The sequence below is a fragment of the Terrapene carolina genome, unplaced genomic scaffold, assembly GCF_002925995.2.
Source record: "Terrapene carolina triunguis isolate 2854851 unplaced genomic scaffold, T_m_triunguis-2.0 Scaffold23, whole genome shotgun sequence".
NCBI lineage: Eukaryota > Metazoa > Chordata > Testudines > Emydidae > Terrapene > Terrapene triunguis.
Window position 1 is genome coordinate 16,595,129 of NW_020664374.1, and position 21,312 is coordinate 16,616,440.

Sequence of the window (21,312 nt, forward strand, 5' to 3'; positions counted from 1 at the left end):
GGTATAGGTGGGTTATTATTTAGTATTTGATGTTGTTAGGCATTACTGTAACAGAGTCAGGAACCCTTGCTCCATTCCGCTAGGCACTGTCCAGACAATTAACAAAAAAGAGCTCTGTTTCTGTCCGAGGGATCTCACAATCTATATATCAGATGGAACACAGCAAGGGATAAAACAGAAAAATAGGATGTAAGTGAATTGGGAGGGTGAGCTTTCTGTAAAGGGAACAAGTGTTTGTGACAGATATTAGTCATGGCCATCAATTTATTACTGGAAGGCACTTATGCCTGGATCCACAAAGGGATGGAGGCATTGCAACGCTCAGCAGCGCAGCACCTAGAAAATCACAGGGACAACACTATGACCCACAAGTCTGAGCTAGGCTCCCTATACAACGAATGGGGAGAGAGAGGCACTGTAGAATGTGATCCACAAAAGCCAGAATACAAAGCAAGGAGCTGCCTAAGCTAGCCAATGGGAGATGCCAAGAGAAAGGGTGTGTCCTAAACCTTGCGCCTCTCTCGGAGTGATGTGCCTACGTCCAGGCTGCAGGGAGGTGCCTTTCTCTGCTTAGTGTTCCATAAACCAGAACCCCTCTCCTGGAGTCTGACAGTTTCAGCACCTAAGTAGTTTCTTGTAGGAATGACTTAGATGGCTGCTTCGCACTACACAAGACAACTGTTCCACTGTGGATAAATACTTACAATAGTCTATGGGCCAGAAAGAGTGGGAGCAAGAGAGTGAGTGATTCCATAGCTTTGTGGTTAGAGCACCCACGTACGGTCCAGTCCCTCTGCGCCCATCACTCTTTCATTATTATCCAGCAGAACAGCTTCAAAAGAAGAGACTGAGGGAGCTCCCACATCGGAATATCTTATAGTTCAGTGGTTAGAGCACTCCCCTCGGAGGTGGGAGACCCTCTTGTTCAAATCCTTTCTTCCCCCACTTCCAGATGGGGGGGGAACTGAATCTGGATCTCCCGCATTCCCAGAGATGGCTCTAACCACTGGGCTAAAAGTTACAAGATGGGCACCACCTCCTCCAGCTGGATTGTGAATGGGATTCTGCCTTTTCCAGACAGATTTTGAATGAGACCCAATCCAGCAGGCAGCCTCTGAGCACACGTAAAGCACAGGAGGTAGGTAGATGAGCACCTATCTTCCCCCAGTTCATGGATAACATAACTCTGGGGCTTAGGCAGGAGGTAGGCATCCAGACGCCTAGTGTGAGGCACCAGTGCACATGCCCAGAGGCAGAAAGTTTGGTGCTGAGGGAGCTTTTACCCATGAAAACTTAAGTGCTGAGTGAGTGTAGGCGCCTACACAGTTCAGTGGGAGTTTTGTTGCTCACAGTGGAACCGTAAACTTGGATTTAGGAACCTAAAAGTGAGACTTGTGGATCAGAGCCTTAGATACTACTGTGATGAGGGAGGCATAAGAACCTACCTGAAATAGAACAGAGTTTAGCAGAAAATCATAAGCATGCAATCATGAAAAATGGACTTGCATCAAACATATTGACACATTCTGAACAATGGATGGGCACCATTGATTTAAATTGTGTTGTCTCGCTGAAAAGTGACTTTAAAAATGGTATTATGGGGGTTCCATTGGGCTGCTTTTCACTGATTCCATATCAGATGTGCTTATTTTACAAGTAAAATGATGGGCTCTTTCTAAATGTGATCCTTGCAAACTTAGTCTGGGATTTTAAATTAACCTGTATTTTCCTTCTCATTTATCATCACTAGTAACAAAGATTCTTCAGGCTTAATTAGGCTGTTAGCTGAACAAAAAGCTCTTTCTCTTCTTCTTCTTTTTTTTTTTTCATTTTACAGTTATTTTTATATACTCTTGTATCCATTTTTACCCATGAAGAATACAAAATCTGGGGTTTCACGATGTGGAATGGATTTTTAATCTTCATTTGAGTGACTGTGGTGCCTGTGAAAGATACCATATGGTCAGACAAAAACAGTGTACAGACCTCTATAAATTAGGAAGAGCAAGAATGGGGCAGTGTAAGCTTCTCCACCATGCCACCAATGCCTAAAAACTGTTCTAGAGCAGATCACTTCCAAGAGCGGAAGGCCATTTTTGTCTCTGTGCTCATTCAGTTCTAGACCTCTGTGCTAAGACTGCCATAATTGCTAAGACTTCCAAATTGTATGATGTTTTTAAATATACGGATACACCACTTACTAGGACCTGGACTGAGGCCACAAATCTCATTTCATAAAAGACAACAAAACAGCCGTTAAAAGACAAACCATGAAACCCTGACTTCTTTGAAGTCAGTAGAGTTTTACCATGTACTTCAGTGGGACCAGGATTTCACACAAGGACTTTTGATTGATAATCACAAGTAGAGAACAGGGGCACCATCTAGGGGGGACAGGGAGGGGCTTCTGTCACCCCACCCCACCCCACCCCACTCCCGAGTTTCGTACAAGAAGTGTGCTCCCAGGCGGAACTCTTAACAACAGCACTGCATGTATGTGGAATGTGAGTTTTCAGAGGAGAGGTGCTGCTCCCAGCTTGTGTCCCTGGGGCAGGGAGTCAGTATTTTGTTTACAAACAGGTAGGGTGATTAAGATAAGAAAGGGCTGGTAATTAAATTAAGGATCTGGAAGTCCTTAGATGAGCCTGTAAAACAGGAATCCCTCTGCAGTGAGTGGAAGATTTTGAAGACAGAGTGCAGGGGACTCCGAAGAAATGCAGCCAAGCCCTCTGCACCAAGGTTACATTCAGAAAAGAGGGAGATTTGAGGGGTGTAGGTGAAAAGAAGGGGCCAAAACTCAGAGAACAGCTAGCAGTGTATAGAGAAGTTCCCACTCTACCTGTGGTACATATGTGGTCCCATCACCATAGGGTCTGAATGCTTCACAATGTCTAACCTATTTCTCCTCACAGCCACTCTAAGGTAGAACAGTGCTGTTATCCCTATTGTTCAAATGAGCCACTGAGGCACAGAGAGACTATGGCCCAGATTTTCAAAAGTATTTAGGCACCTAATGGGATTTTCAAAAGCACCTAGCAGGTTAGGTGCTTTGTAAACCACGCTAGATGTTTAGCTGCATTTTGGGTGCCTAAAAACCTTTGAAACTCTGTCCCTAAGGCACCAGCCTGAGGTCATACAGGAAGTCCCTGGGGGAAGTAGACCCCAACCCAGGTCTCTCAAGGCTAACTCCCCACAAGTGCTGACTTTCTTCTTTCCGGGGGGAGAAGGGTGCTTCCCCCTCCCCCCACCCTTTCCCCCAAGGCCCCACCCTCACTCCACCTCTTCCCATCTCTGCTCTGTCCCCTCCCCCCAGCATCTCTCACCTGCCACTGAACAGCTGATTGGCAGGTGACTGGTGGGCGCTGAGCACCCGCTATTTTTTTTTCCGTGGGTGCTCCAGCCCCAGAGCACCCATGGAGTTGGCACCTATGTAGCTCCCTATCCACTGGACCAGCCTATCTTTCTGCTGTAGGCTGTAAAAAAAGAAGACTGATAGATGGGAGCAAAACCAAGAAGGCCAGTTCTCTGAGACCCCAGCAATCAGTCCCAAGCGATTCGGAAGGATGTCATTGCTGACACCATGAAAAGCAGCACAGAGGTCAGGAAGGATGAAGAAAGAAAGAGAACAAGAGTCAGATGACAGGAGATCACAACCCCCAAGGGGTGGCAGGTTCTGCCCCAGGCTGGGTTGTAGAGCAATGGCTGCTGTGCAATTTTACATTTTAACTGAAAACCATTTTGTTTTGTCATTTTTTGTTCTGAGTTTGAGAAAAGGAAGGAATGAGAAAGTGTCATATGAGTATCAGATGTGTTTACGCCTCAAATTCTTAGGGTTTCAGCTGTATCCAGGCCAATTCCAGAACAAAGAACAGAAATTGCATCACAGAGTCCATAAAGTCGACCATTATTGTCATGATTTGTATTATTCGCTGAGCACCATCTGTGTGCTCAGCACTGTTCAGCATATGCCAGAAAATGTAACCCCTGAGCCAATGCATATAAGATACATAACTCTGGAAAAGACGGCTCAGATATTTAAGTCTGAAATGTATACTTATTGAGCACATGTGAATATCTATGAGTGGAGGCACTGATGGCAATAGTTTTACTTGATTAAGGACTAGAAGATTTGACCCTCCAACTTTCTTTCAAGAGGAAGAGCTGCCCACAGCTCCTGTGACTGTTTGTTTATTTTCCTTTCCTGCCTGCAGTGGCCCTGAGATACCGCACAAGTCTCCATTTTTTTCTCAACTTTAAAATGTGGATGTTCTTGATGTTTGGTTTTAAATATTCTCCTGTGAGAACTGCATCTCAATCACTGTAGTGCTGTGTTTAGGAGCCTTCTGGAAAGTAACTAGCCTTTAAACAGAAGTGAAAGCAGTGTTGCCAACGCTCATGATTTTTTCATGAGTCTCATGATAATTATTATTTTCCTTACATCCCCAGCTTCTGGAGTTAAGTTGAGATGTGATGATTTCAGCCTCCATTCTTAAAGAAAAATGAAGTTTCTAGCCCTTGTGGCTATAGAAAAAGCTTCAAAATGTTACCCTAGTGCAACCTAAAAGCTCAAAAAGTAGAAGGGAAATAAAAAGAACACCAAATGGATTATTTTTACATAATCTCATGTTTTAAAGCCAATCTCTTGATTTTTGGTGAGCCTGATTAATGATTTTTGAACATTTGGCATTGGCAATGCTGTGAAAGTGACTTGAAAGTGTCAGTTTCACTCCTGTTTAAAGTCAGTATCTTGTCTATTATTTGTAGTGGGGTAAAACCCATAGAGCCCCAGGCAGTTGCAATATAAACTCACGGGGCCTTGCCCTAGTAGGATGTTTCCAAAAGTTAAATGATCTATTCCAAGCTTGGTGAACTGCAAAGAAGTGATAGAAAGTAATGGAGATTTTTCTACAATTGTTTCAATTGTTGTATTCAAGTTAGTAACAAAGTAAGAATATACATTAAAATTTTAAACCTAACCAGTGTCCCTTAACCCTTAAGTGACTTGAAACAAGATGTCAGAACATGTTAGTATTAGAGCTGAGTGGGTCTAATATTTATTAAATTTTCTTTCTTTATGTAGGAATTAGATACTGTGATCCTGTCAGCTAGTTTCTAAGTTATTAGAAAGTAGCCGCTGGAATCACAGTTAGAGTTGCCCCCACTACCAAAATCTGAAATAGTGCCCCTGGTAGAGAACTATTGAACTGTTTGCTAAGGAATAGACTGTCCCTAGAGCTGCCATTATTTCCATGCAATAAACTACGTCACCTCTTCTACAGTTTTGTTTTCTATTTTTTCAATTAATTTGGGATAGATTTCAGGAAGGATCTATAGCAATGATGTTAGCCAGGAATAGTGCAGTCACTGTTAAACAGTCACTATTAAGCTCTCCTTCCCAAAAGACCAATGGAATGTAATTCTTCTCTAATCCCCTTTGCTGTATCCGTCCTGAGCCATTCCTGAACTGAAATTGCAATTCATTCAGATTGTATGGTGATTTTGTAATGGGCACAAGTGAGGAGTAGGATTTGAATTCAAGTCTCAAGAAGTACCTACTATGCTAATTCTGCCATTGAAATGTCAAGTTACTGGAAAAGGAAGAGGAAGTGATTGACATTCCAAACACTAGCTGCCTATGTATTCGCGTTTCCCAATATAGATGTACAACTTATTAAAATCAACAAGCTTCAAATACGGATTTCAACAACAAAAGTCCACCCCGGAATCAAACATCATAACCACAATCTGAAGCAAAGCCCCAGTTAAAACAGGCCCACTATGAATTGCTGGGCAGCTGTCAGGAGTGTCTTGGTGAGTTGCACAGTCCAGCAACCTTGTGAGGAAATATATCTATTTAATAGATTTGCTGATTTACTTATCTACAGATGTATAAATATTCATACTGCTCATTCCTGAAAAAAAAGAAAACAAAACAAAAAACCCAAGGTTTATGGCATTGTTCTGCTCACTGCTGCTGCAGATGTCCAGTCAGATTTCTTTATAATTTCTCCTATGAAATGCTACTTTACTATCAACAGGACTCCTTCTTATGTTTGTTTAATATAATAATTCACACATGTAATAAGATTAAACTTCTTTCCCCAAGGCTTAAGGCCTTTTATATATTAATTAAGGTAGTGGAATCATGTCAATATGCTACCTTTCATGTTGTCTGGGGAACTCTTGCACTGGGACAATAGAAAACTGTAGTTACATATCTTTAATAATTTTCAAATTTTCCCTTTATATGCCAGAGACTGGGGTGCACATATTATGTTTGGCAAAAGGGTCAGAGGAATCAGTTCAGGTGAAATTTTATAAATACATTGAACTTGAGCCGTTTTGACCTTTGGAACAGTTGATTTTTTTAAATTGTTCATGTTTTTCGGTTCTTTTCAACTGGGAGCTCAAATATGGGAAGACAGTAATAAAAGTTGTTTTTTGCTTCATTACAGCAGGACACACTAGATACTTTATGGGAGTTTGTTTTCTAGATCTGTGCAGAACTCAGCAGTTTCACTTCTCAGAAATTCACCTCAACATTTGAGAACACTTCAGTTCACCCTGAATTAATACCCTACCACCTGAGTTTTTTCTTTACATTTCAGGATGAAATGAACCCAGCATCTCAAAGTAAAACTCAAACTGTGTGAGTCAACATTAAAAAATAAAAAGACTCATGATTTTAATACAAAACCTGACACTAGCATGAAATTGGCTCCAACTCAGCCTGAAAAGTTCACAAAGTATACAGCAAATCTGGTGCAGTCTGAATGTTGAGTTTGTATTAAAACAGAGGCCAGGCAAATTTTCTGGAATTTTGTTGTGAACATTTTGCCCAGGAGTCCGGACTTTTTCCCTACTAATGTACCTGAGTTTTCTGTCCAATTTATAAATTGTAGAGGATGGTCTAAGGTTTTGTTTTATAGATGGTCCAAAACCTAGCAGCAATAGGATTCTTTTTAGTTGATAATATTTGGGCCTTGTTCTAACACCTTCCTACAGACCCAGCCCAGAGGAATGCTCTAGCAGATGTGATGCAGAGTTTTGCAGATGTGATGCAGAGTTTTCTCCTCCTGTCTCTCCCCAAGATGCATGCAGAGCCTCAGAGCCCTGCTGTATTGGAGCAAGGCTTCAACCCTGTCTGTGGTGAGAGGGAAAAGGCCAGTGGAGCGGTGCTCTGATGGGAAAACCAAGGGTCTCTGGAGGCATTGGGAGACAAGAGACCAGGAGTCTGTAAGGGCACATGTGTACCCAAAATCTGGTGGAGTGTTGGAACAAGTGCAGTCTGACCTAGCGGTCACACTCAGTAAGGCAGACAAGTAATGCCTGAGAAGGGGGACATTACTATGCATGGCTGATAGGGGACTGGTGCAGGAAGTAGGTGGAACAGAGGTTCTGGAAGGGGGCTGTGAAATGCAGCAGGCTAGGGGACAGTACACTACATGTTCTGATCATCTATTCTGAGTAAAGATAATTTCCTGAGATAGATCTCCAAAAGCCTATCCTATCAGAGGGCAGATGCAATCTTAGATACTGCCCTTTGAATAAGCAGAATGAGAAAATTCTTCTGGTTGCCACCAAGTCAGTGCATGTTAGAGGGAGATCTCCGTCTGATTGTCAAATTGAAAGTTGGTGTGACTTCTGATCAGTAAAATGCGTTTTTAGTACACTAAATAGGCATCATTCTGAGATATACTGTTGAACATCTGGCTCACCTTCCATTGCATGTCCTTTATTGGAAACTACTGACTTTGGGAAATATGTGCTTTTTAAATTCATATAAAGCTTCATGACAAGTCATGTTTATCAGGGAAGCTGTTCAGTTGTTTATGGAGATAAGCCAGGGCTATGGGTAATTTGATATTTGTGAATCCATGATATCTTATACATCTATATTGGGAAGGAGGCTTTGGAATGGCTGTATGGCTCCTATGCACTCTGAGTTTTTAAACTAGGGCCTACCCAGGCCTCCATTTTTGTAAGTCGGTGTGTAAATAGTTGTAGGTCCCCTTTTGTTGCCAGGCTCATTTGTACCCACAATTTTGGTTGCTTGGAAGTCTAAGTCTTTGGTTCCATCCACAAATAAGAAATTCAGACCTAAATTACAAAATTACACCTTTAGTTATCTGCACACTCAGAAATGGAGAGCAGTGTCCCAAGGGACAGTGACTTTGGGTAGTTTAATATGGACTCAGGTGACTTCAGCTTCTCAGAGATGAGACAGCCAGACTCTTCAAAGAGCTGACATTGTTTAGTCAAGGGTTCCCATGGTTTGTTCTGTCATTCTGTGCACGTAGCCCAAAATTTCCACTTCTAGATCAGTGCGCAATCATTCTCTGTGAGAGCTGAGCCAAAATATTTTGGACAAAATTTAGTTTTTTCCCCCAAAAAATGCATTTTCAGATCAATGGAAACATTTCACAAGTTCATATCCATTTCAGCAAATTGGCTGGGTTGAAATGAATTTTTCTTTCAACATTAGCGAAAACAAAACATTTTGATTGTTTGGAGCTAGCTTCACAAAAACCAAGGAGAAGGTAGTAGTGGTCCCCTTATGCCCAATAGCTCATTGGCTAGAGTGTACACCTGGGAGGGGGAAGAGCTGTGTTCAGATCCCTGCTCCAGAAAGAGGCATTTGACCTGGTCTCCCCCACATCCCGAGTAAGTGCCCTGACTGCTGGACTATTAGATATAAGGAGGGGAACGCCTTGGCTTTTTGTAACACTAGCCCTTCATTTCCTTTGCCTCTGTTTAAAGAGGTGAAAACCGACCAAAACCAAAATGTTTCATTTGACCCAAAACAATTTTTTTAATTTTTGATTTACCCAAAATTCGGAAAAATGTCAGTTTCAGTTCAGGGCAAAACAGATTTTTTTTTCAGAACTGCCAGAAAACTGAAAAAGTCAGTTATTCACCCAGCTCCATTGTCTGCCCCATCAACATCAACTCCTCCAGGGGGGTGTGACAATCAGAAATACCACAGGGACCCCCATCAAAGGGCCTCACAGTAAAGCAAACTTCTCCTACACTTGCTTCAACTGATGACCTGAAAGAGGGAGAAAAAAAAAGAGAATGTGAGTCATCAATTCAAAAGAGGCATGAAACAGAAAAGAAAGGTAAGGCTGCCTGGAGCACCAGCTTCCTCACATAGTGCAGAACTACCTCCCTTTAAACAAATGACAGAAAAGGAGACAAATATGGCTAAATGGATTTAAACCTTGAGGAAAAACATCACATGTCTTTCCCCAGATTTAGTCATTTTAAGTTATTTTGCAGTGGATGCAACAGTCATAGGTAACTCCTCAGCTGTAAGTAGTGAGGAAAAAAACACTAGGGACTTAGACTGCTGTAGCAGGGACAGAATGTTCCACTCTGTGGAATAAAAACTGCCCCTCAAATCTCTACAGTTAGGGGTGACTGAGCAATAATACACTGGGGGCAGATCCTCGGCTGGTGTAAATTGTCTTAACTTTGTAGAGGAGCACAATGGAGCTAAGCCAATTTACACCAGCTGGCAAGGAACAGAGTTCCTGGTGTGGAGATTTGTTATAATGAGTGCTTTTAGAGAATAGGTGTGCAGTTCTTTTTTCTTATGGTACAAATATTAGTCTGTTTATGTTTGTAGATGTGGCATTACTGTTGTTTGTATGGCACTAACTAATGTTTGTGTAGCTGAAGCTGTAAAGTACATTAATGGTGGTATTATTATTGGTAGTATTATTATATATAGGAATAATAACACAATTTCCCAACATTTTCCATGACATATTAACCTCAGTAGGAAAAAACCTAACCATACATATCCCTTGTCTGTGGCATTTATTAGAAAGGTAGAGTGGTTTCAATGATTGTAGCAGCAGGAAATAATTATCCAATGATCACAATACAGATCCAGCCAGATCCACGTAAACAGAGGCCTGCTGGGATTCAGTCAAGACTAGTAGGGTTGCCAACCCTCCAGGGGTCCTGAAGTCTTCAGGAATTAAAGATTCATCTTTAATTAAAGATTATGGCATGATATGAAACCTCCAGGAATATGTCCAACCAAAACTGGCAACTCTAGTGAGGAGACACATACTTAGAGAGATCGAAGTACTGTAGTGTCCTCAACAGCCTGTCTTCTATTCATCTCCGGCCATAGTTTTTAATTCTGGCAGTTATAACAGATTCACAAGAGCAAAATTTAAATCAATCAGCCCGCGCATTGGAGGGAGTCAGTTAGCCACTGCTCATGAAAAGGGGTGAGACTAGGAAGTGCTCTCGGTGAAACACGACGGAGTATTGTACGTGTAGCTATTATCCTGCTTCTAAGGCTATGGCAGGGACTACACTGGGTCAGGTTTCATTAGCCAGATTCTTGCCTTGTTCAAATTTGAGAAAATTTCATCGTACATAATTCAGTTGGACAGAAGTTTATTGGCATTTAGAGTCAGTGGGCTGGGGAGAGCTGGGTGCAGCTCACAGGAGAAGATGGATCATTTGGATCTTCCAAGTGGCTAGTTCAACACTAGGCCAGTCCCCTGGCACAGATTATAGGAGCCGTGTTCTGAACTATGCTGGCTGCCTGTGACCCTCCCAGGCTGTTCTAGCAGCCAAAGATTGCCACGGGTAGGGACATTCTGGCCAGGCCCCCTTTGAAAAGAAAAAAGGATTAGTGTTGAAGCTGTTGTAGCAGCTCTTTGCCACCCAATGGGGTGCCCTAGGGAGGGGGAATTGGGAAATGGCTAGCTGAGCTGGCTTTAGGGCAGCTTTGTACTGCTGCAGCACTGGCTGAGCATCCAGCCCTATGTTTTTACTGCGTTCCCGGCTTAGACTACGTATGGTGCCTTAAGAATGGGTTTTAAAAGAGTAATTGATTTTGTTTAAAGCCTCATCTATGATTTCTTTGTCTGGCAGAGAATAGGATCCAAGACACATAGACCTCAGGCAGCCATGCTGCATATGAGGTCATTAGTGGCGTCTCTGTGATTCTCTGTTTAATACGTACAATGGGTACAGAACAGTTCAAAGTCTGAACAGTAGCATAGGTCAGTCTCATTCATAATTCCAATTGAATCAGCAATCCAGGCTTTTTCCTCTGTGCAAATTGACAACTTGGAGTGCTTGGCACTGACAGTGGTTCTCGACTAGCATCAAATTTTGTGTGATTGAGTCTTCAAAAGGCATGTTCTCCTTTCTAAATGTTGGCCTTTATTACAGCCCATGAATCATCTCTTGCTTTTTAATCCTTTGTGGGAATTTCTTTAGGCGTTTTTCAACTGAAAAATGTCAGTATCACACAATAATTAGGGATATTGAATTTGAGAGTAAACTAGGGTAGCAGCGCCAGCAAGGTGGTGGCTAGGTTTGTTACTGAGAGCTGAATGGTGCCGTATGATGGACACTTCAAGCTGCCATTGAGTTGAGGGGGTTTGTGTGCTTGTGTATGTATGTATATAATGGCAGGATCAGGTCCTTAGAGTGTGTGTGTGTGTGTGTGTGATGACAGGATCAGGCCCTTAGTTTCACTGCATGGATAGCAGAGAGCACATTGTATTAAGAGCTTCAGTTAGGCCCTGCTTCAGCAGGGTACTTAAGCTCATGGCTAACTGTCAGTATTACCACTGAAGTTCTATTTGAAGTGAATGAGACTACTGTGACCCAGGAATTTCTTAGTGCCAACTGGCAAGGGGCACAGAGGGGGTGCACGTGGGTTACAGAAATCTTCTGCCCTAGCCCTGAGCCCCCCACTGCACCCCAAACCCCTCATCCCCGGCCTCACCCCAGAGCGCTCGCCCCCCTGCCAAAGCCCTCAGCCCCGGCACCCACAACCCTCTGCCCCAGCCCTGAGCCCCCTCCTACACTCCAAACCCCTCAGCCCCACCCCCGCCACACATCACCTCCATATTGGTACACATAACAAAAATCATTCCGCACATGGATGTAAAAAATTAGAGGGAACATTGATCTCAACCAGGCTTGGTTGAAAATGCTGGAGAGACCTTTGGGGGAGAAACTTCTTTAGACAGGAGGTTAACCTAACCTGTTAATTAGGTTTAGTCTCTAGAAAGAAAGCATGTTATGATTTTGTTTTACAATAAACCTGGCGATCCTGAGTATATCGTGACTTTGGGAACGGCTGACCTGGTAATTAGGCGAGTGTACAGTGGATAAGGGGTGGAGCACTACAGGGAATGCGCTGAGGACTCAGAGGTTGGTATGTGCCTATTGCTACCTGTCCAGAGAAGGCAAGGCCTGTGGAGACTGGTAGGCAGTGCTTGTGCTGCCAGAGAGCTGATCCGCAGCAGGCACAGAGAAGACTGCTCCATGCTAATCATGTCTCAGGCGCTCTCTTTCTACTACATCCCCCAAAATATGTGGTATTAGTAGCCACAGGAAGCAAATACGTTGATTCCTGTACTTTTACCCATCCATGGGTCTGATCCAATGTCTTCCCACTGATTTCAGCAGGCAGCCTCCCGTTGGCTTAATTGTGCATTAAGTTAGGGACAAAAGGAGCCCGACCGTGGTTTTCAATATTATTTCTGGACATTCAATATTATATAAAAGTGCTTTGGGGCAATATATCACTGGCTGCACAGCAGTCAATGTGGATGTGTCTGCAGATATTTTTGGGTAGAGACCATTTTGAACCTAGTACTCAGCTCTGAAGAATGTTTACCTGTTGAACAGGTGATACAACAAACAGATGCTATAATGCTGAGTGACAATGAAAGATTTAGTAAAAGCCTTCAAGAAACTTCACTGAATTTGTCTTTTGGGGGTAGAAATCACATCCAAATACTGCTACCAGTTATGCCACAAGAGGTTGGCCTTTATTACAAAATGAATGTTGTTATGATCAGTCGATGTGATGCTGATAGCTGATCTGCTTGTGCATCGGGAAAATTGTGATTCGCCTGGTGTAAGCTTAACTCGATTTTTCACAACTGTCTGCAAACACGATAAAATGTCCTGGCGATGATGACAAAGCCTGAGGGGATGAGTTTTGCCTGCAGGGGAGTAGCATGAGCTCTGCAGTATGTGCCATTCAGTACAATCATTAATAATACGCATCACAAGGGACTGCACATGCCAGTCTCTCGGTTAGTTGGAAAAAAGTTGATATATTGGCTTCTGACAGAGGGAGGAAAAGATAAATTCATACACTAGCAGGTGGACATTAGACAAATCCCTACCATGCCTGAAATACCATTTGACCTATCATATAAAAATGCCTAAGTAGAAGAGCAGAACTAATTGCCATTGAAGTCACAGATATCCTGAGGCAGATCTTGAGATGGAGACAAGAGGTTTTTTAATTAATTATAAACCACATGATTGATTAAACATCCTCAGCAGAAATCTCTAAAGAGAAGTGGAGGGAGAAAGTGAGGGGGGTGGGGGGTGGAAGAGCTGATTCAAGCTCAAAAGCAAATGAGAAGTCATGCTATTTCATTCTCTAAAAACTTTGTGCTCACAGACCACACAAATATCGTAACATACTCTGCATCACATTACAAATGGCATAGCCCTAGCACAATGCACCAATTAACTACTACAACCCTGACATATAACAATATGAATACAGGCTTGTATTACCTCATGTATAGAATAGCTTCCTATATAGAACAATTCTGCTTTGAGTGCTTGCATTTGTACATGACACTGTAAGTGTATGCATGTCATACACAGTGTGCTGGAGAGTTTTCCCTAGTGACACACATGGGGGTGCCCCACCCACTGGCAAGCTCCTTGTGCTCTGAAGTGAGGGTATAAAGGGCAGCGTCACCCTGCCCTTCCTTTGTTCCTTCTTACCATCCATGGTCAGAGCACTGGGGTTCCTCACAAACAAAGTTCTCTTCGATGTAGTGGGTTTTTTCCCATTATTTGACATTAAAAAAAAATCATATGTTGCTTCTTTACTTTTAATTTTTTTAATTCTACTTTATTTTTTTTCTGTCAGGAGGGCCTCCGGGCCCCTCCCAGTACAGAGGGAGCCTATGCCAAGGTCCCTGGAGTCTAAACCTTGTCTGAGCTGCAGAGAGGCTATGTCTATTAGTGATCCTCATTCATGCTACCGCAAGTGCTTGGGTGATGCTCACTTTGGAGATAGATTCTCCATTGTCATGGTTTTAATATCAGGTCAAAAAACCAGAGAGGAATGTCTCATTATATCCTTATGGAGGTCACCCTTAGACCAGCATCAGAACCCTTCAGTCATTGAAAGGTTGTTCCTTGGCGACTCCTTCCCATATTGCTTCCCCAGCCCTGGCAGCAGACCAGAGCCAGAGGAGATCCCCACCACCAGGACCATCTTCTTTGAGTCCCAGGACTCTGGAACAGCCCCAGACTCAGAAGCTTAGGAAGAAATTGGTATCCAGTTCTTCAAAGTCCAGAAGATGGGACTCCTCTACAGAAGGTTGGTCCAGTACCTGTGGTAAAGTGCACCCTTCAGCTTTGCACTCTCCAGTTCCAACTCACATGGACACACCTGAGCCATCAACTCCAGTGTCCTCTCGGGGACTGTTGAGATTGGCTACCACATCATCTACAATGGCTCCATCATCCCTTATTCCAGCAGGTCAGTAGCCCATGTCTATTCCAATACCAGTGGACTGTGCTGCTGCCAGAGGCTTGTTGTGCCTGTCAGTACCACCGTCACCCTTGCTCTGGGCCCAGGACCCTTGTCAGGGCTCAGTGCAGCCATCGGTACCAGAGTACTCTAGTTGGGCACCACCGTCCTCAGGCCCAGTACTTACTCACTTGTCTGGTTCAGTACCAGTTTCTCTACACTGCATGCTGCTGGTAGCTGGGAAGCTGTCTATGCTTCCTCTGGTACCGCATGCTTGATGCAGATCCAGATGAATCACCAAGAATCCCATCCTGGCCATGCACCACCCTGGCTATTAGATTACTCAGATTCGTCACTGGAATTTGAGGTACAGTAGGATATCCCTGTACTGACAGTCTAGAGCTCAGTCCTGTTCCCATACTCACCACTGGGATTCTGAGAGGGCTTCAGCCAGGTATTGGGACACTTCGGTCAGGCATGCTTGGGGCCCAGTGCCATACGAGTCCCTTCAGTGGCTTCACTGGTTGCCCTCAGGGATGCCTCCTGCAGCTAGATCTACTTCACCACTCCCCCGTACAAATAGAACTTTCAGGAGGGAGCTTTCTCCAGCCCATACCAACAAGCCAGTCACGGTCAGTACTGATCAGCCTTTGGACTTTCAAAACTCAGGACTTGCCTGAACTAGTTCTGGAGCAGCAATCTGCCCTGGTACCACATAAGCAATCTTGGAAATTGTCAAGCTTTACCTTCCTGGCAGGCATCATCCTCATCTCCTGATGAGGCCCTGGTATGCATTCTCCCTGGTACCGGATTACCTTAAGGTACACCAGGAGCTCCTGGGCAATCTCCCTGGGGATTCAACTGGAGATTGTGGAAGAGAATACTCACAAGCTTTTTGATATTCTCCATCCCACAACACCAGGGAAGGTGGTCCCTGTCCATAAGTGTCACAATTGGGCAAAACAATTTGGCAAATACCTTCCTCCATTCGGCTCGTGGCCAAAAAGAATGGCACATAAATATCAGATTCCATTCCAATGATTCAGGTACAGGCCACTGTCTGTCAGACGCTCTGTCTTTTCAATGTCCCAGGCCTGATACTGAGCAATCTTTAGTGAATATTCAGATGATAGAGCTCATCAGGGCAGTCCTGGATTTGACCTTGGCCAGGGCTTTCCTGCCTCTTTCCAGATTTCACACTATATCAGATCTCTGTGCATCCCTCAAAAACCGTCCTCAGACCACTGTGAAGAATTCTCCCAGACTCAGGTCATGTGGTAGCATGTCACCCCACACATCAAGCTGTACATCAGAGCTTTGCAGGTATGGCTCAAGTAGGTTTATCACCCTCATATTCATCATCCAGACAAGCTAGTGTGCATCCTGGATAGCATACTATCATCTCTGACCTGTGGGATGAGTCAAGACAATTTGTGCAGGGGAGTTCCATTCTCTCATCCTCCACCCTCTCCCTACCATGACTGGTAATTGATGTCTCAGCTATGGGTTGGGAAGTGCATCTGGGCAACCTTTGAGCCCAGAGTTTGTGGACTGTCCACGAGGCCAGGTTACACATAGAAGTCCTCAAATTGAGCACAATGTTCTGTACATTCAGCAGTTCCTGCCTCACATTTGGGGCAAGACTATCCAGGTGCTGAACACCACTACCACAGTGGCATTTTAGCTGAACAAGCAAGGGGGCACCGGGTCAGACAGCCTTGTCAGGAGGCAGCCAAGTTGTAGAACTGGTGCATTCAGAGCTTGGTCAGTCTCTAGGCAACACACTGCCAGGGATTCGAAATAGCCAGGTGGATTGTCTGAGCAGGTCCTTCAGTTTGGACAATGAATGGTCCCTCAACACAATTGTTCTAGCATGGTATTCAGTGAAGGGGATTTCCCGTTTGTAGATCTGGTTGCAACTTGACAGAACAGGAAGTATCCCCACTTCTGTTCCAGGGTGGGACACACCTCAGGATCTATGTCAGACAATGTCCTGTTTCCATGGAACAAAGAGCTCCCTGATTCTCAAGCTCAAGCAAGATCAGGGCAAGATGATCCTTATAGCTCCAGCCTGGCTGAGACAGATGTGGTACACAGAGTTCTGCAAATTGTCCACTCATGAACCTTTATTGTTACCAATAGCCAGAGATCTCCTGACACAGAATCTCGGCCCGGTGCTACACGTTATGGCATGGTTCATCAGTGGCTGAATATAGAGGAGTCACATTGCTCAGTAGCAGGTCAGAAAGTGCTCCTTAATAGCAGAAAGCCATCCACAAGAGCTACTTACTTGAGTAAATGGAAGTGTATTTCCATCTGGGCCACCTCCCATAATTCTGGGCCATTTTGTGTACCTTTAGGAGTCAGATCTAGCCCTTAGCTCCATCAGGGCGCATCTGTCAGCTATCTTGGCATTTCACTCTTGCACAGATGATTAGACTGTTTTCACTTGCCCAATCACTGCCAGGTTCCTTTAGGGTCTTGATAGATTGTAGAGACCCAACACCTTCTTGGGATTTAAATCTGCTGTTGTCTGCACTTATTGACTCTCCTTGTGAGCCTTTAGCATCATGCTCATTTAGAATCTGTCAGCACAGGTAGCCTTCTTAGAGGCCATTACCTCCGTCACAAGGATGAGAGAACAGAATGCATTGGTCACAGATCCACCAACCACAGTCTTCTACAAAGACAAGGTTCAGCTGAGAATATACCCCAGGTTCCTCTCAAAGGTGGTGGCCAATTTCCATTTGAATCGGTTTATTCACCTGCCAGTTTCCTTCCTGAACCACATACACATAAAGACAAGCAGAGGCTCCGTACTTTGGACATTCAGCAAACATTGGCATTTTACCTAGATAGAACAAAGCCTTTTGGTGTCTCTCCCCAGCTTTGCCTCTTTTATTGAACGTATGAGAGACCACCCCATTACAACTCAGACACTCGAAATGGATCACTAGCTGCCTTACAATGTGCTATAATGGAGCAATGCCTCCTGAGAAACGCACAGTGCACTCGACAAGAGCTCATTCGAACTCAGCAGCATTTGTGGCACAATCCCAGTTATGGGCATCTGTAGAGCAGCGACATGGTCTTCGATTCCTACACTCACCAAACACTGTATGCTGCATCATAGGAGCATGCCAATGTTGGGAAGCAGTCCCTCTTCTGATGAGACTCCCTACCCTGCCTCTTGGGGTAATATCTTGGGAGTCACCTAAAGTATAACAGGCGTATGCAAGCACTTGAAGAAAAAAATGGTTACTCATCTTCTCATAATTGTTGTTCTTCAGGATGTTTGTAGGCATGTGTCCATTACACGACCCACCCTCCTTTCCTGATATATCAGAGCCTACTATTGGTTCCGGTGTGAAGGAACTGAAGCGGGGAGGGGGCAACTCCACCCTTTATGTCCTTGCTTCAGAGTATGAGGAGCCCAGCAGTGGGCAGAGCCACCCATATGGGTACCACTAAGGAAAACTCTCCAGCACCGGTGCATGTGATACACAGACACCTAAAGTGTAATGGACATATACAACACACCTCGAAGAACAGTTATGAGAAAGTGAGTTGCCATTTATGTTTTATTCTATGATGACCACTTAGCCCCTAACTCCATAAGGATTCATTTTCCATATAATCTTTTAAAAGGGGATTGGGCAAATAAAAATATCTAGATTTTAAGTATGGAATGGGATAGAAATTCCATTATCATGAGTCTGATTAATAGAATAATACTGTATAAAACCTATAGATATTATTTCCTAAATGCCATCTCTTACTTCTAATTTATACTTTAAATATATTTATGAACTGTGAATTTTTAAATGCACCGATTCCAATCTGGAGTTCTTTTTATATGTGGCTATTTTGTTATATGGGTTTTTCATTCTACATATGAGCTTCCAATATATTTTGCTTGTGTGCTGAATTGGAAATTCAAACTTTTAAAAAAAGTTTGAAATTCTGGAAGGAAAAAGTGTACAGAAACACAAAATCTCATATTTACATAATGTAGCATACAATTTCTTTCTTCATAACTTGTCTTCTATAAATCACCACATGCTATTTAATCTGGATACAATTAATTATGGACAAATGGAAATTGTGTCCTAGACCAAAACCTAAGTAATTAAAATAGGTAGAATGTCTGTTCCAATTTTGAAAACACAAGGGCTGAGTTTCAGAAGTGCTGTGCACCCTCAACTCCAAAAGAAGTCACCAGCAGCTTTTACAAACTCTTTAAGCAATATCTAGTCTAGTTTCCTTGAAGAATACTGAATGAAGTTTTATACTTACAGTAGTAGTATCATGGTGTTTATGCTTTAAAAGTACACTCATTTATTTTACTTCCTCTTAATGCCATTTGTACACATACATGGATTTCAGAATATCTCTGTACATGTTCAAAATCAATACACCAGAAATGGAATTAACTGGTGACAAGTTGAGCTGATTGCAAAATTTCAGAAATGTAAAAAATGTCAACCAGCACCAGTTGAAAACCGTTGTTGGGATTTTCGAAAATGAAAAGGGAAATCAATGAAAGATTGGACAAAGATAAATTTGACCCAGTATGACTATTGTTCAACAGCATAGTTAGTAACAGTTCTTTCTCTTTGCTCTTAGGTATAAAGCGATAGTGAGGCCAATGGATATCCAAGCCCCCCATGCGCTGATGAAGATTTGTATGAAAGCTGCTATGATCTGGATTTTATCCATGCTGCTTGCCATTCCTGAAGTTGTGTTTTCTGACTTGCACCCTTTCTATGACAGAGATACTAACAAAACATTCATCAGCTGTGCCCCTTACCCACATTCTGATGGGCTACATCCAAAAATTCATTCAATGGCATCATTTCTGATCTTTTACATCATTCCTCTATCGGTCATTTCAGTGTATTACTACTTCATTGCTAAAAATTTGATCCGGAGTGCTTACAACATACCTGTGGAAGGAAACATACATGTTCAGAAACAGGTATGAATTTATTTTTATTTGAAAGTACATTACCCTCGTGGATGTTGGAATGACATGAAGTTTGTACCATGTATAGAGAAACTTAGGCCTGGTCTACACTGGAGGGGTGTGTCGATGTAAGATACGCAACTTCAGCTACGGGAATACTGTAGCTGAAGTTGACATATCTTATTCCGACTTACCTCCCGTCCTCACAGCGTGGGATCGACGGCCGCGGCTCCCCCGTCGACTCCGCTACCGCCGCTCGCTCCGGTGGAGTTCCGGAGTCGACGGGGAGCACATTCGGGGATCGATATATCACGTCTTAAAGAGACACGATATATCGATCCCCGATAAATCGATCGCTACCCGCCGATACGGCGGGTAGTCTGGACATACCCTTACACTGGGAGAGTGTGGATCTCTGTTTCCATTTAGTGGCTGGAAATGTGTGAATCTACTATTGCTTCCAGCTAAGGTATCCACTTAAGGTATGGTATGTTTATACTGGAGATGGACTAATTTCCAGCTCAGGTAGACATACCCTTCATAGCTTTGATCAAGATAGAGGACTAAAAATAACAGTATCCATGGGGGCACAAACAGTGAGCTGGGCTAGCTGCCCCGAGAACAATCTTGTCTGAAACCCTTGACATGTACTTGGGGAACTAGTTGCTTGCACCAGTGTGGCTCCACTCGTATTTTTAGCACACTAGGTTGATCAGAGCAAGCACAGGTATGTCTCCTCGAGCTGGAAATACCCTTCCAGCTCCAGGATGCTGCTACCCTTAGATCTTGTCTAAATGAGAAAGTTACACTTCTTTAACTTGAATTGCTTTTAAACTGTTTTAAATTAGTACAACCCCCCGTGTGGACTTTCCTATTTCAGTTTACATGTGGATTATTTCAGTCTGCCTTAAACTGATTCCTACTTGATTTCAAGTAAACTAACGTAAGCCATGATTAAACTGAAATAAGTGTCAGTACAGGGGTTTGCACCAGTTTCAATAAATCAGTTTAAATCCTCATCTTAAATTGAGCTGGTGCAACTTTCTCATGTAGGTAAGCCCCTGCTACTTTAGCTCAATCAGTAGAGGCCCATGCTTTTATGTTTTAGGCTCTAAGTCTGCTGTTAGCCTGAGTGCGGTCAGTTGTATAAACAATGATTTTACCCTCTGTCAGTAACATATCTGAACTGAAATTTCTTGAACCTTTAGAAATTTCCCCATCACTAGTTATCAGGTAGCACCACATGGGTGGAAAGATGTGCTTTCAGCATATTAAAAAGGACTTCTCTTACATTACTTTTGAATGTTTATAAGTCTTTCTCCCACCACTCCCACCTTTCTGCCTGTTTGATGACTGATTTGATTACCCACTAAAGTGCACTAGAAGGATAAAGAGTCACTTCTCGGCTGTCCTTTCCCCTAAAGGTTTGTATACAGCATTATAAAGATAGCAAAAAGTAAGTCTGCTCCAGCACAGTCAGTCAATGATTTCACTCCTGCAGTGCATTCAATAGTGATAGGTCTCTGTCTTAGATAAGTGATATTGATTTCTTTATTGCATTGTTTCCTTTCTTCCTAGTGCAGATGCGGGCCACAATAGCTTCAGTATCAAATTAAAGATACATTAAAAATATATATGTACAGTTCACTCATGGAGAGATTTATCCCACAGGGTTTAATTTACAGTTAGATCTTTGGGGACATTTGACTGTCATCTGGTACATGTCAATCTTTTCTGAATTCAATAGCTAATTTTCAGTTTATGCAATTAAAGGAACACAAAATAAAGT

At 43.1% G+C, this 21,312-nt stretch overlaps 1 protein-coding gene across 1 annotated transcript in view; it reads left to right on the top strand.

Annotated features, from left to right (window-relative positions):
• Positions 1 to 21,312, top strand: part of LOC113406155 (gastrin-releasing peptide receptor-like) — a 34,933-nt gene that overhangs the window by 9,881 nt on the left and 3,740 nt on the right. Inside the window, exon 2 of the mRNA XM_026649139.1 lies at positions 19,184 to 19,535. Within this exon, the coding sequence (XP_026504924.1) occupies positions 19,184 to 19,535 (352 nt within the window). The remainder of the gene's footprint in view (positions 1 to 19,183; positions 19,536 to 21,312) is intronic.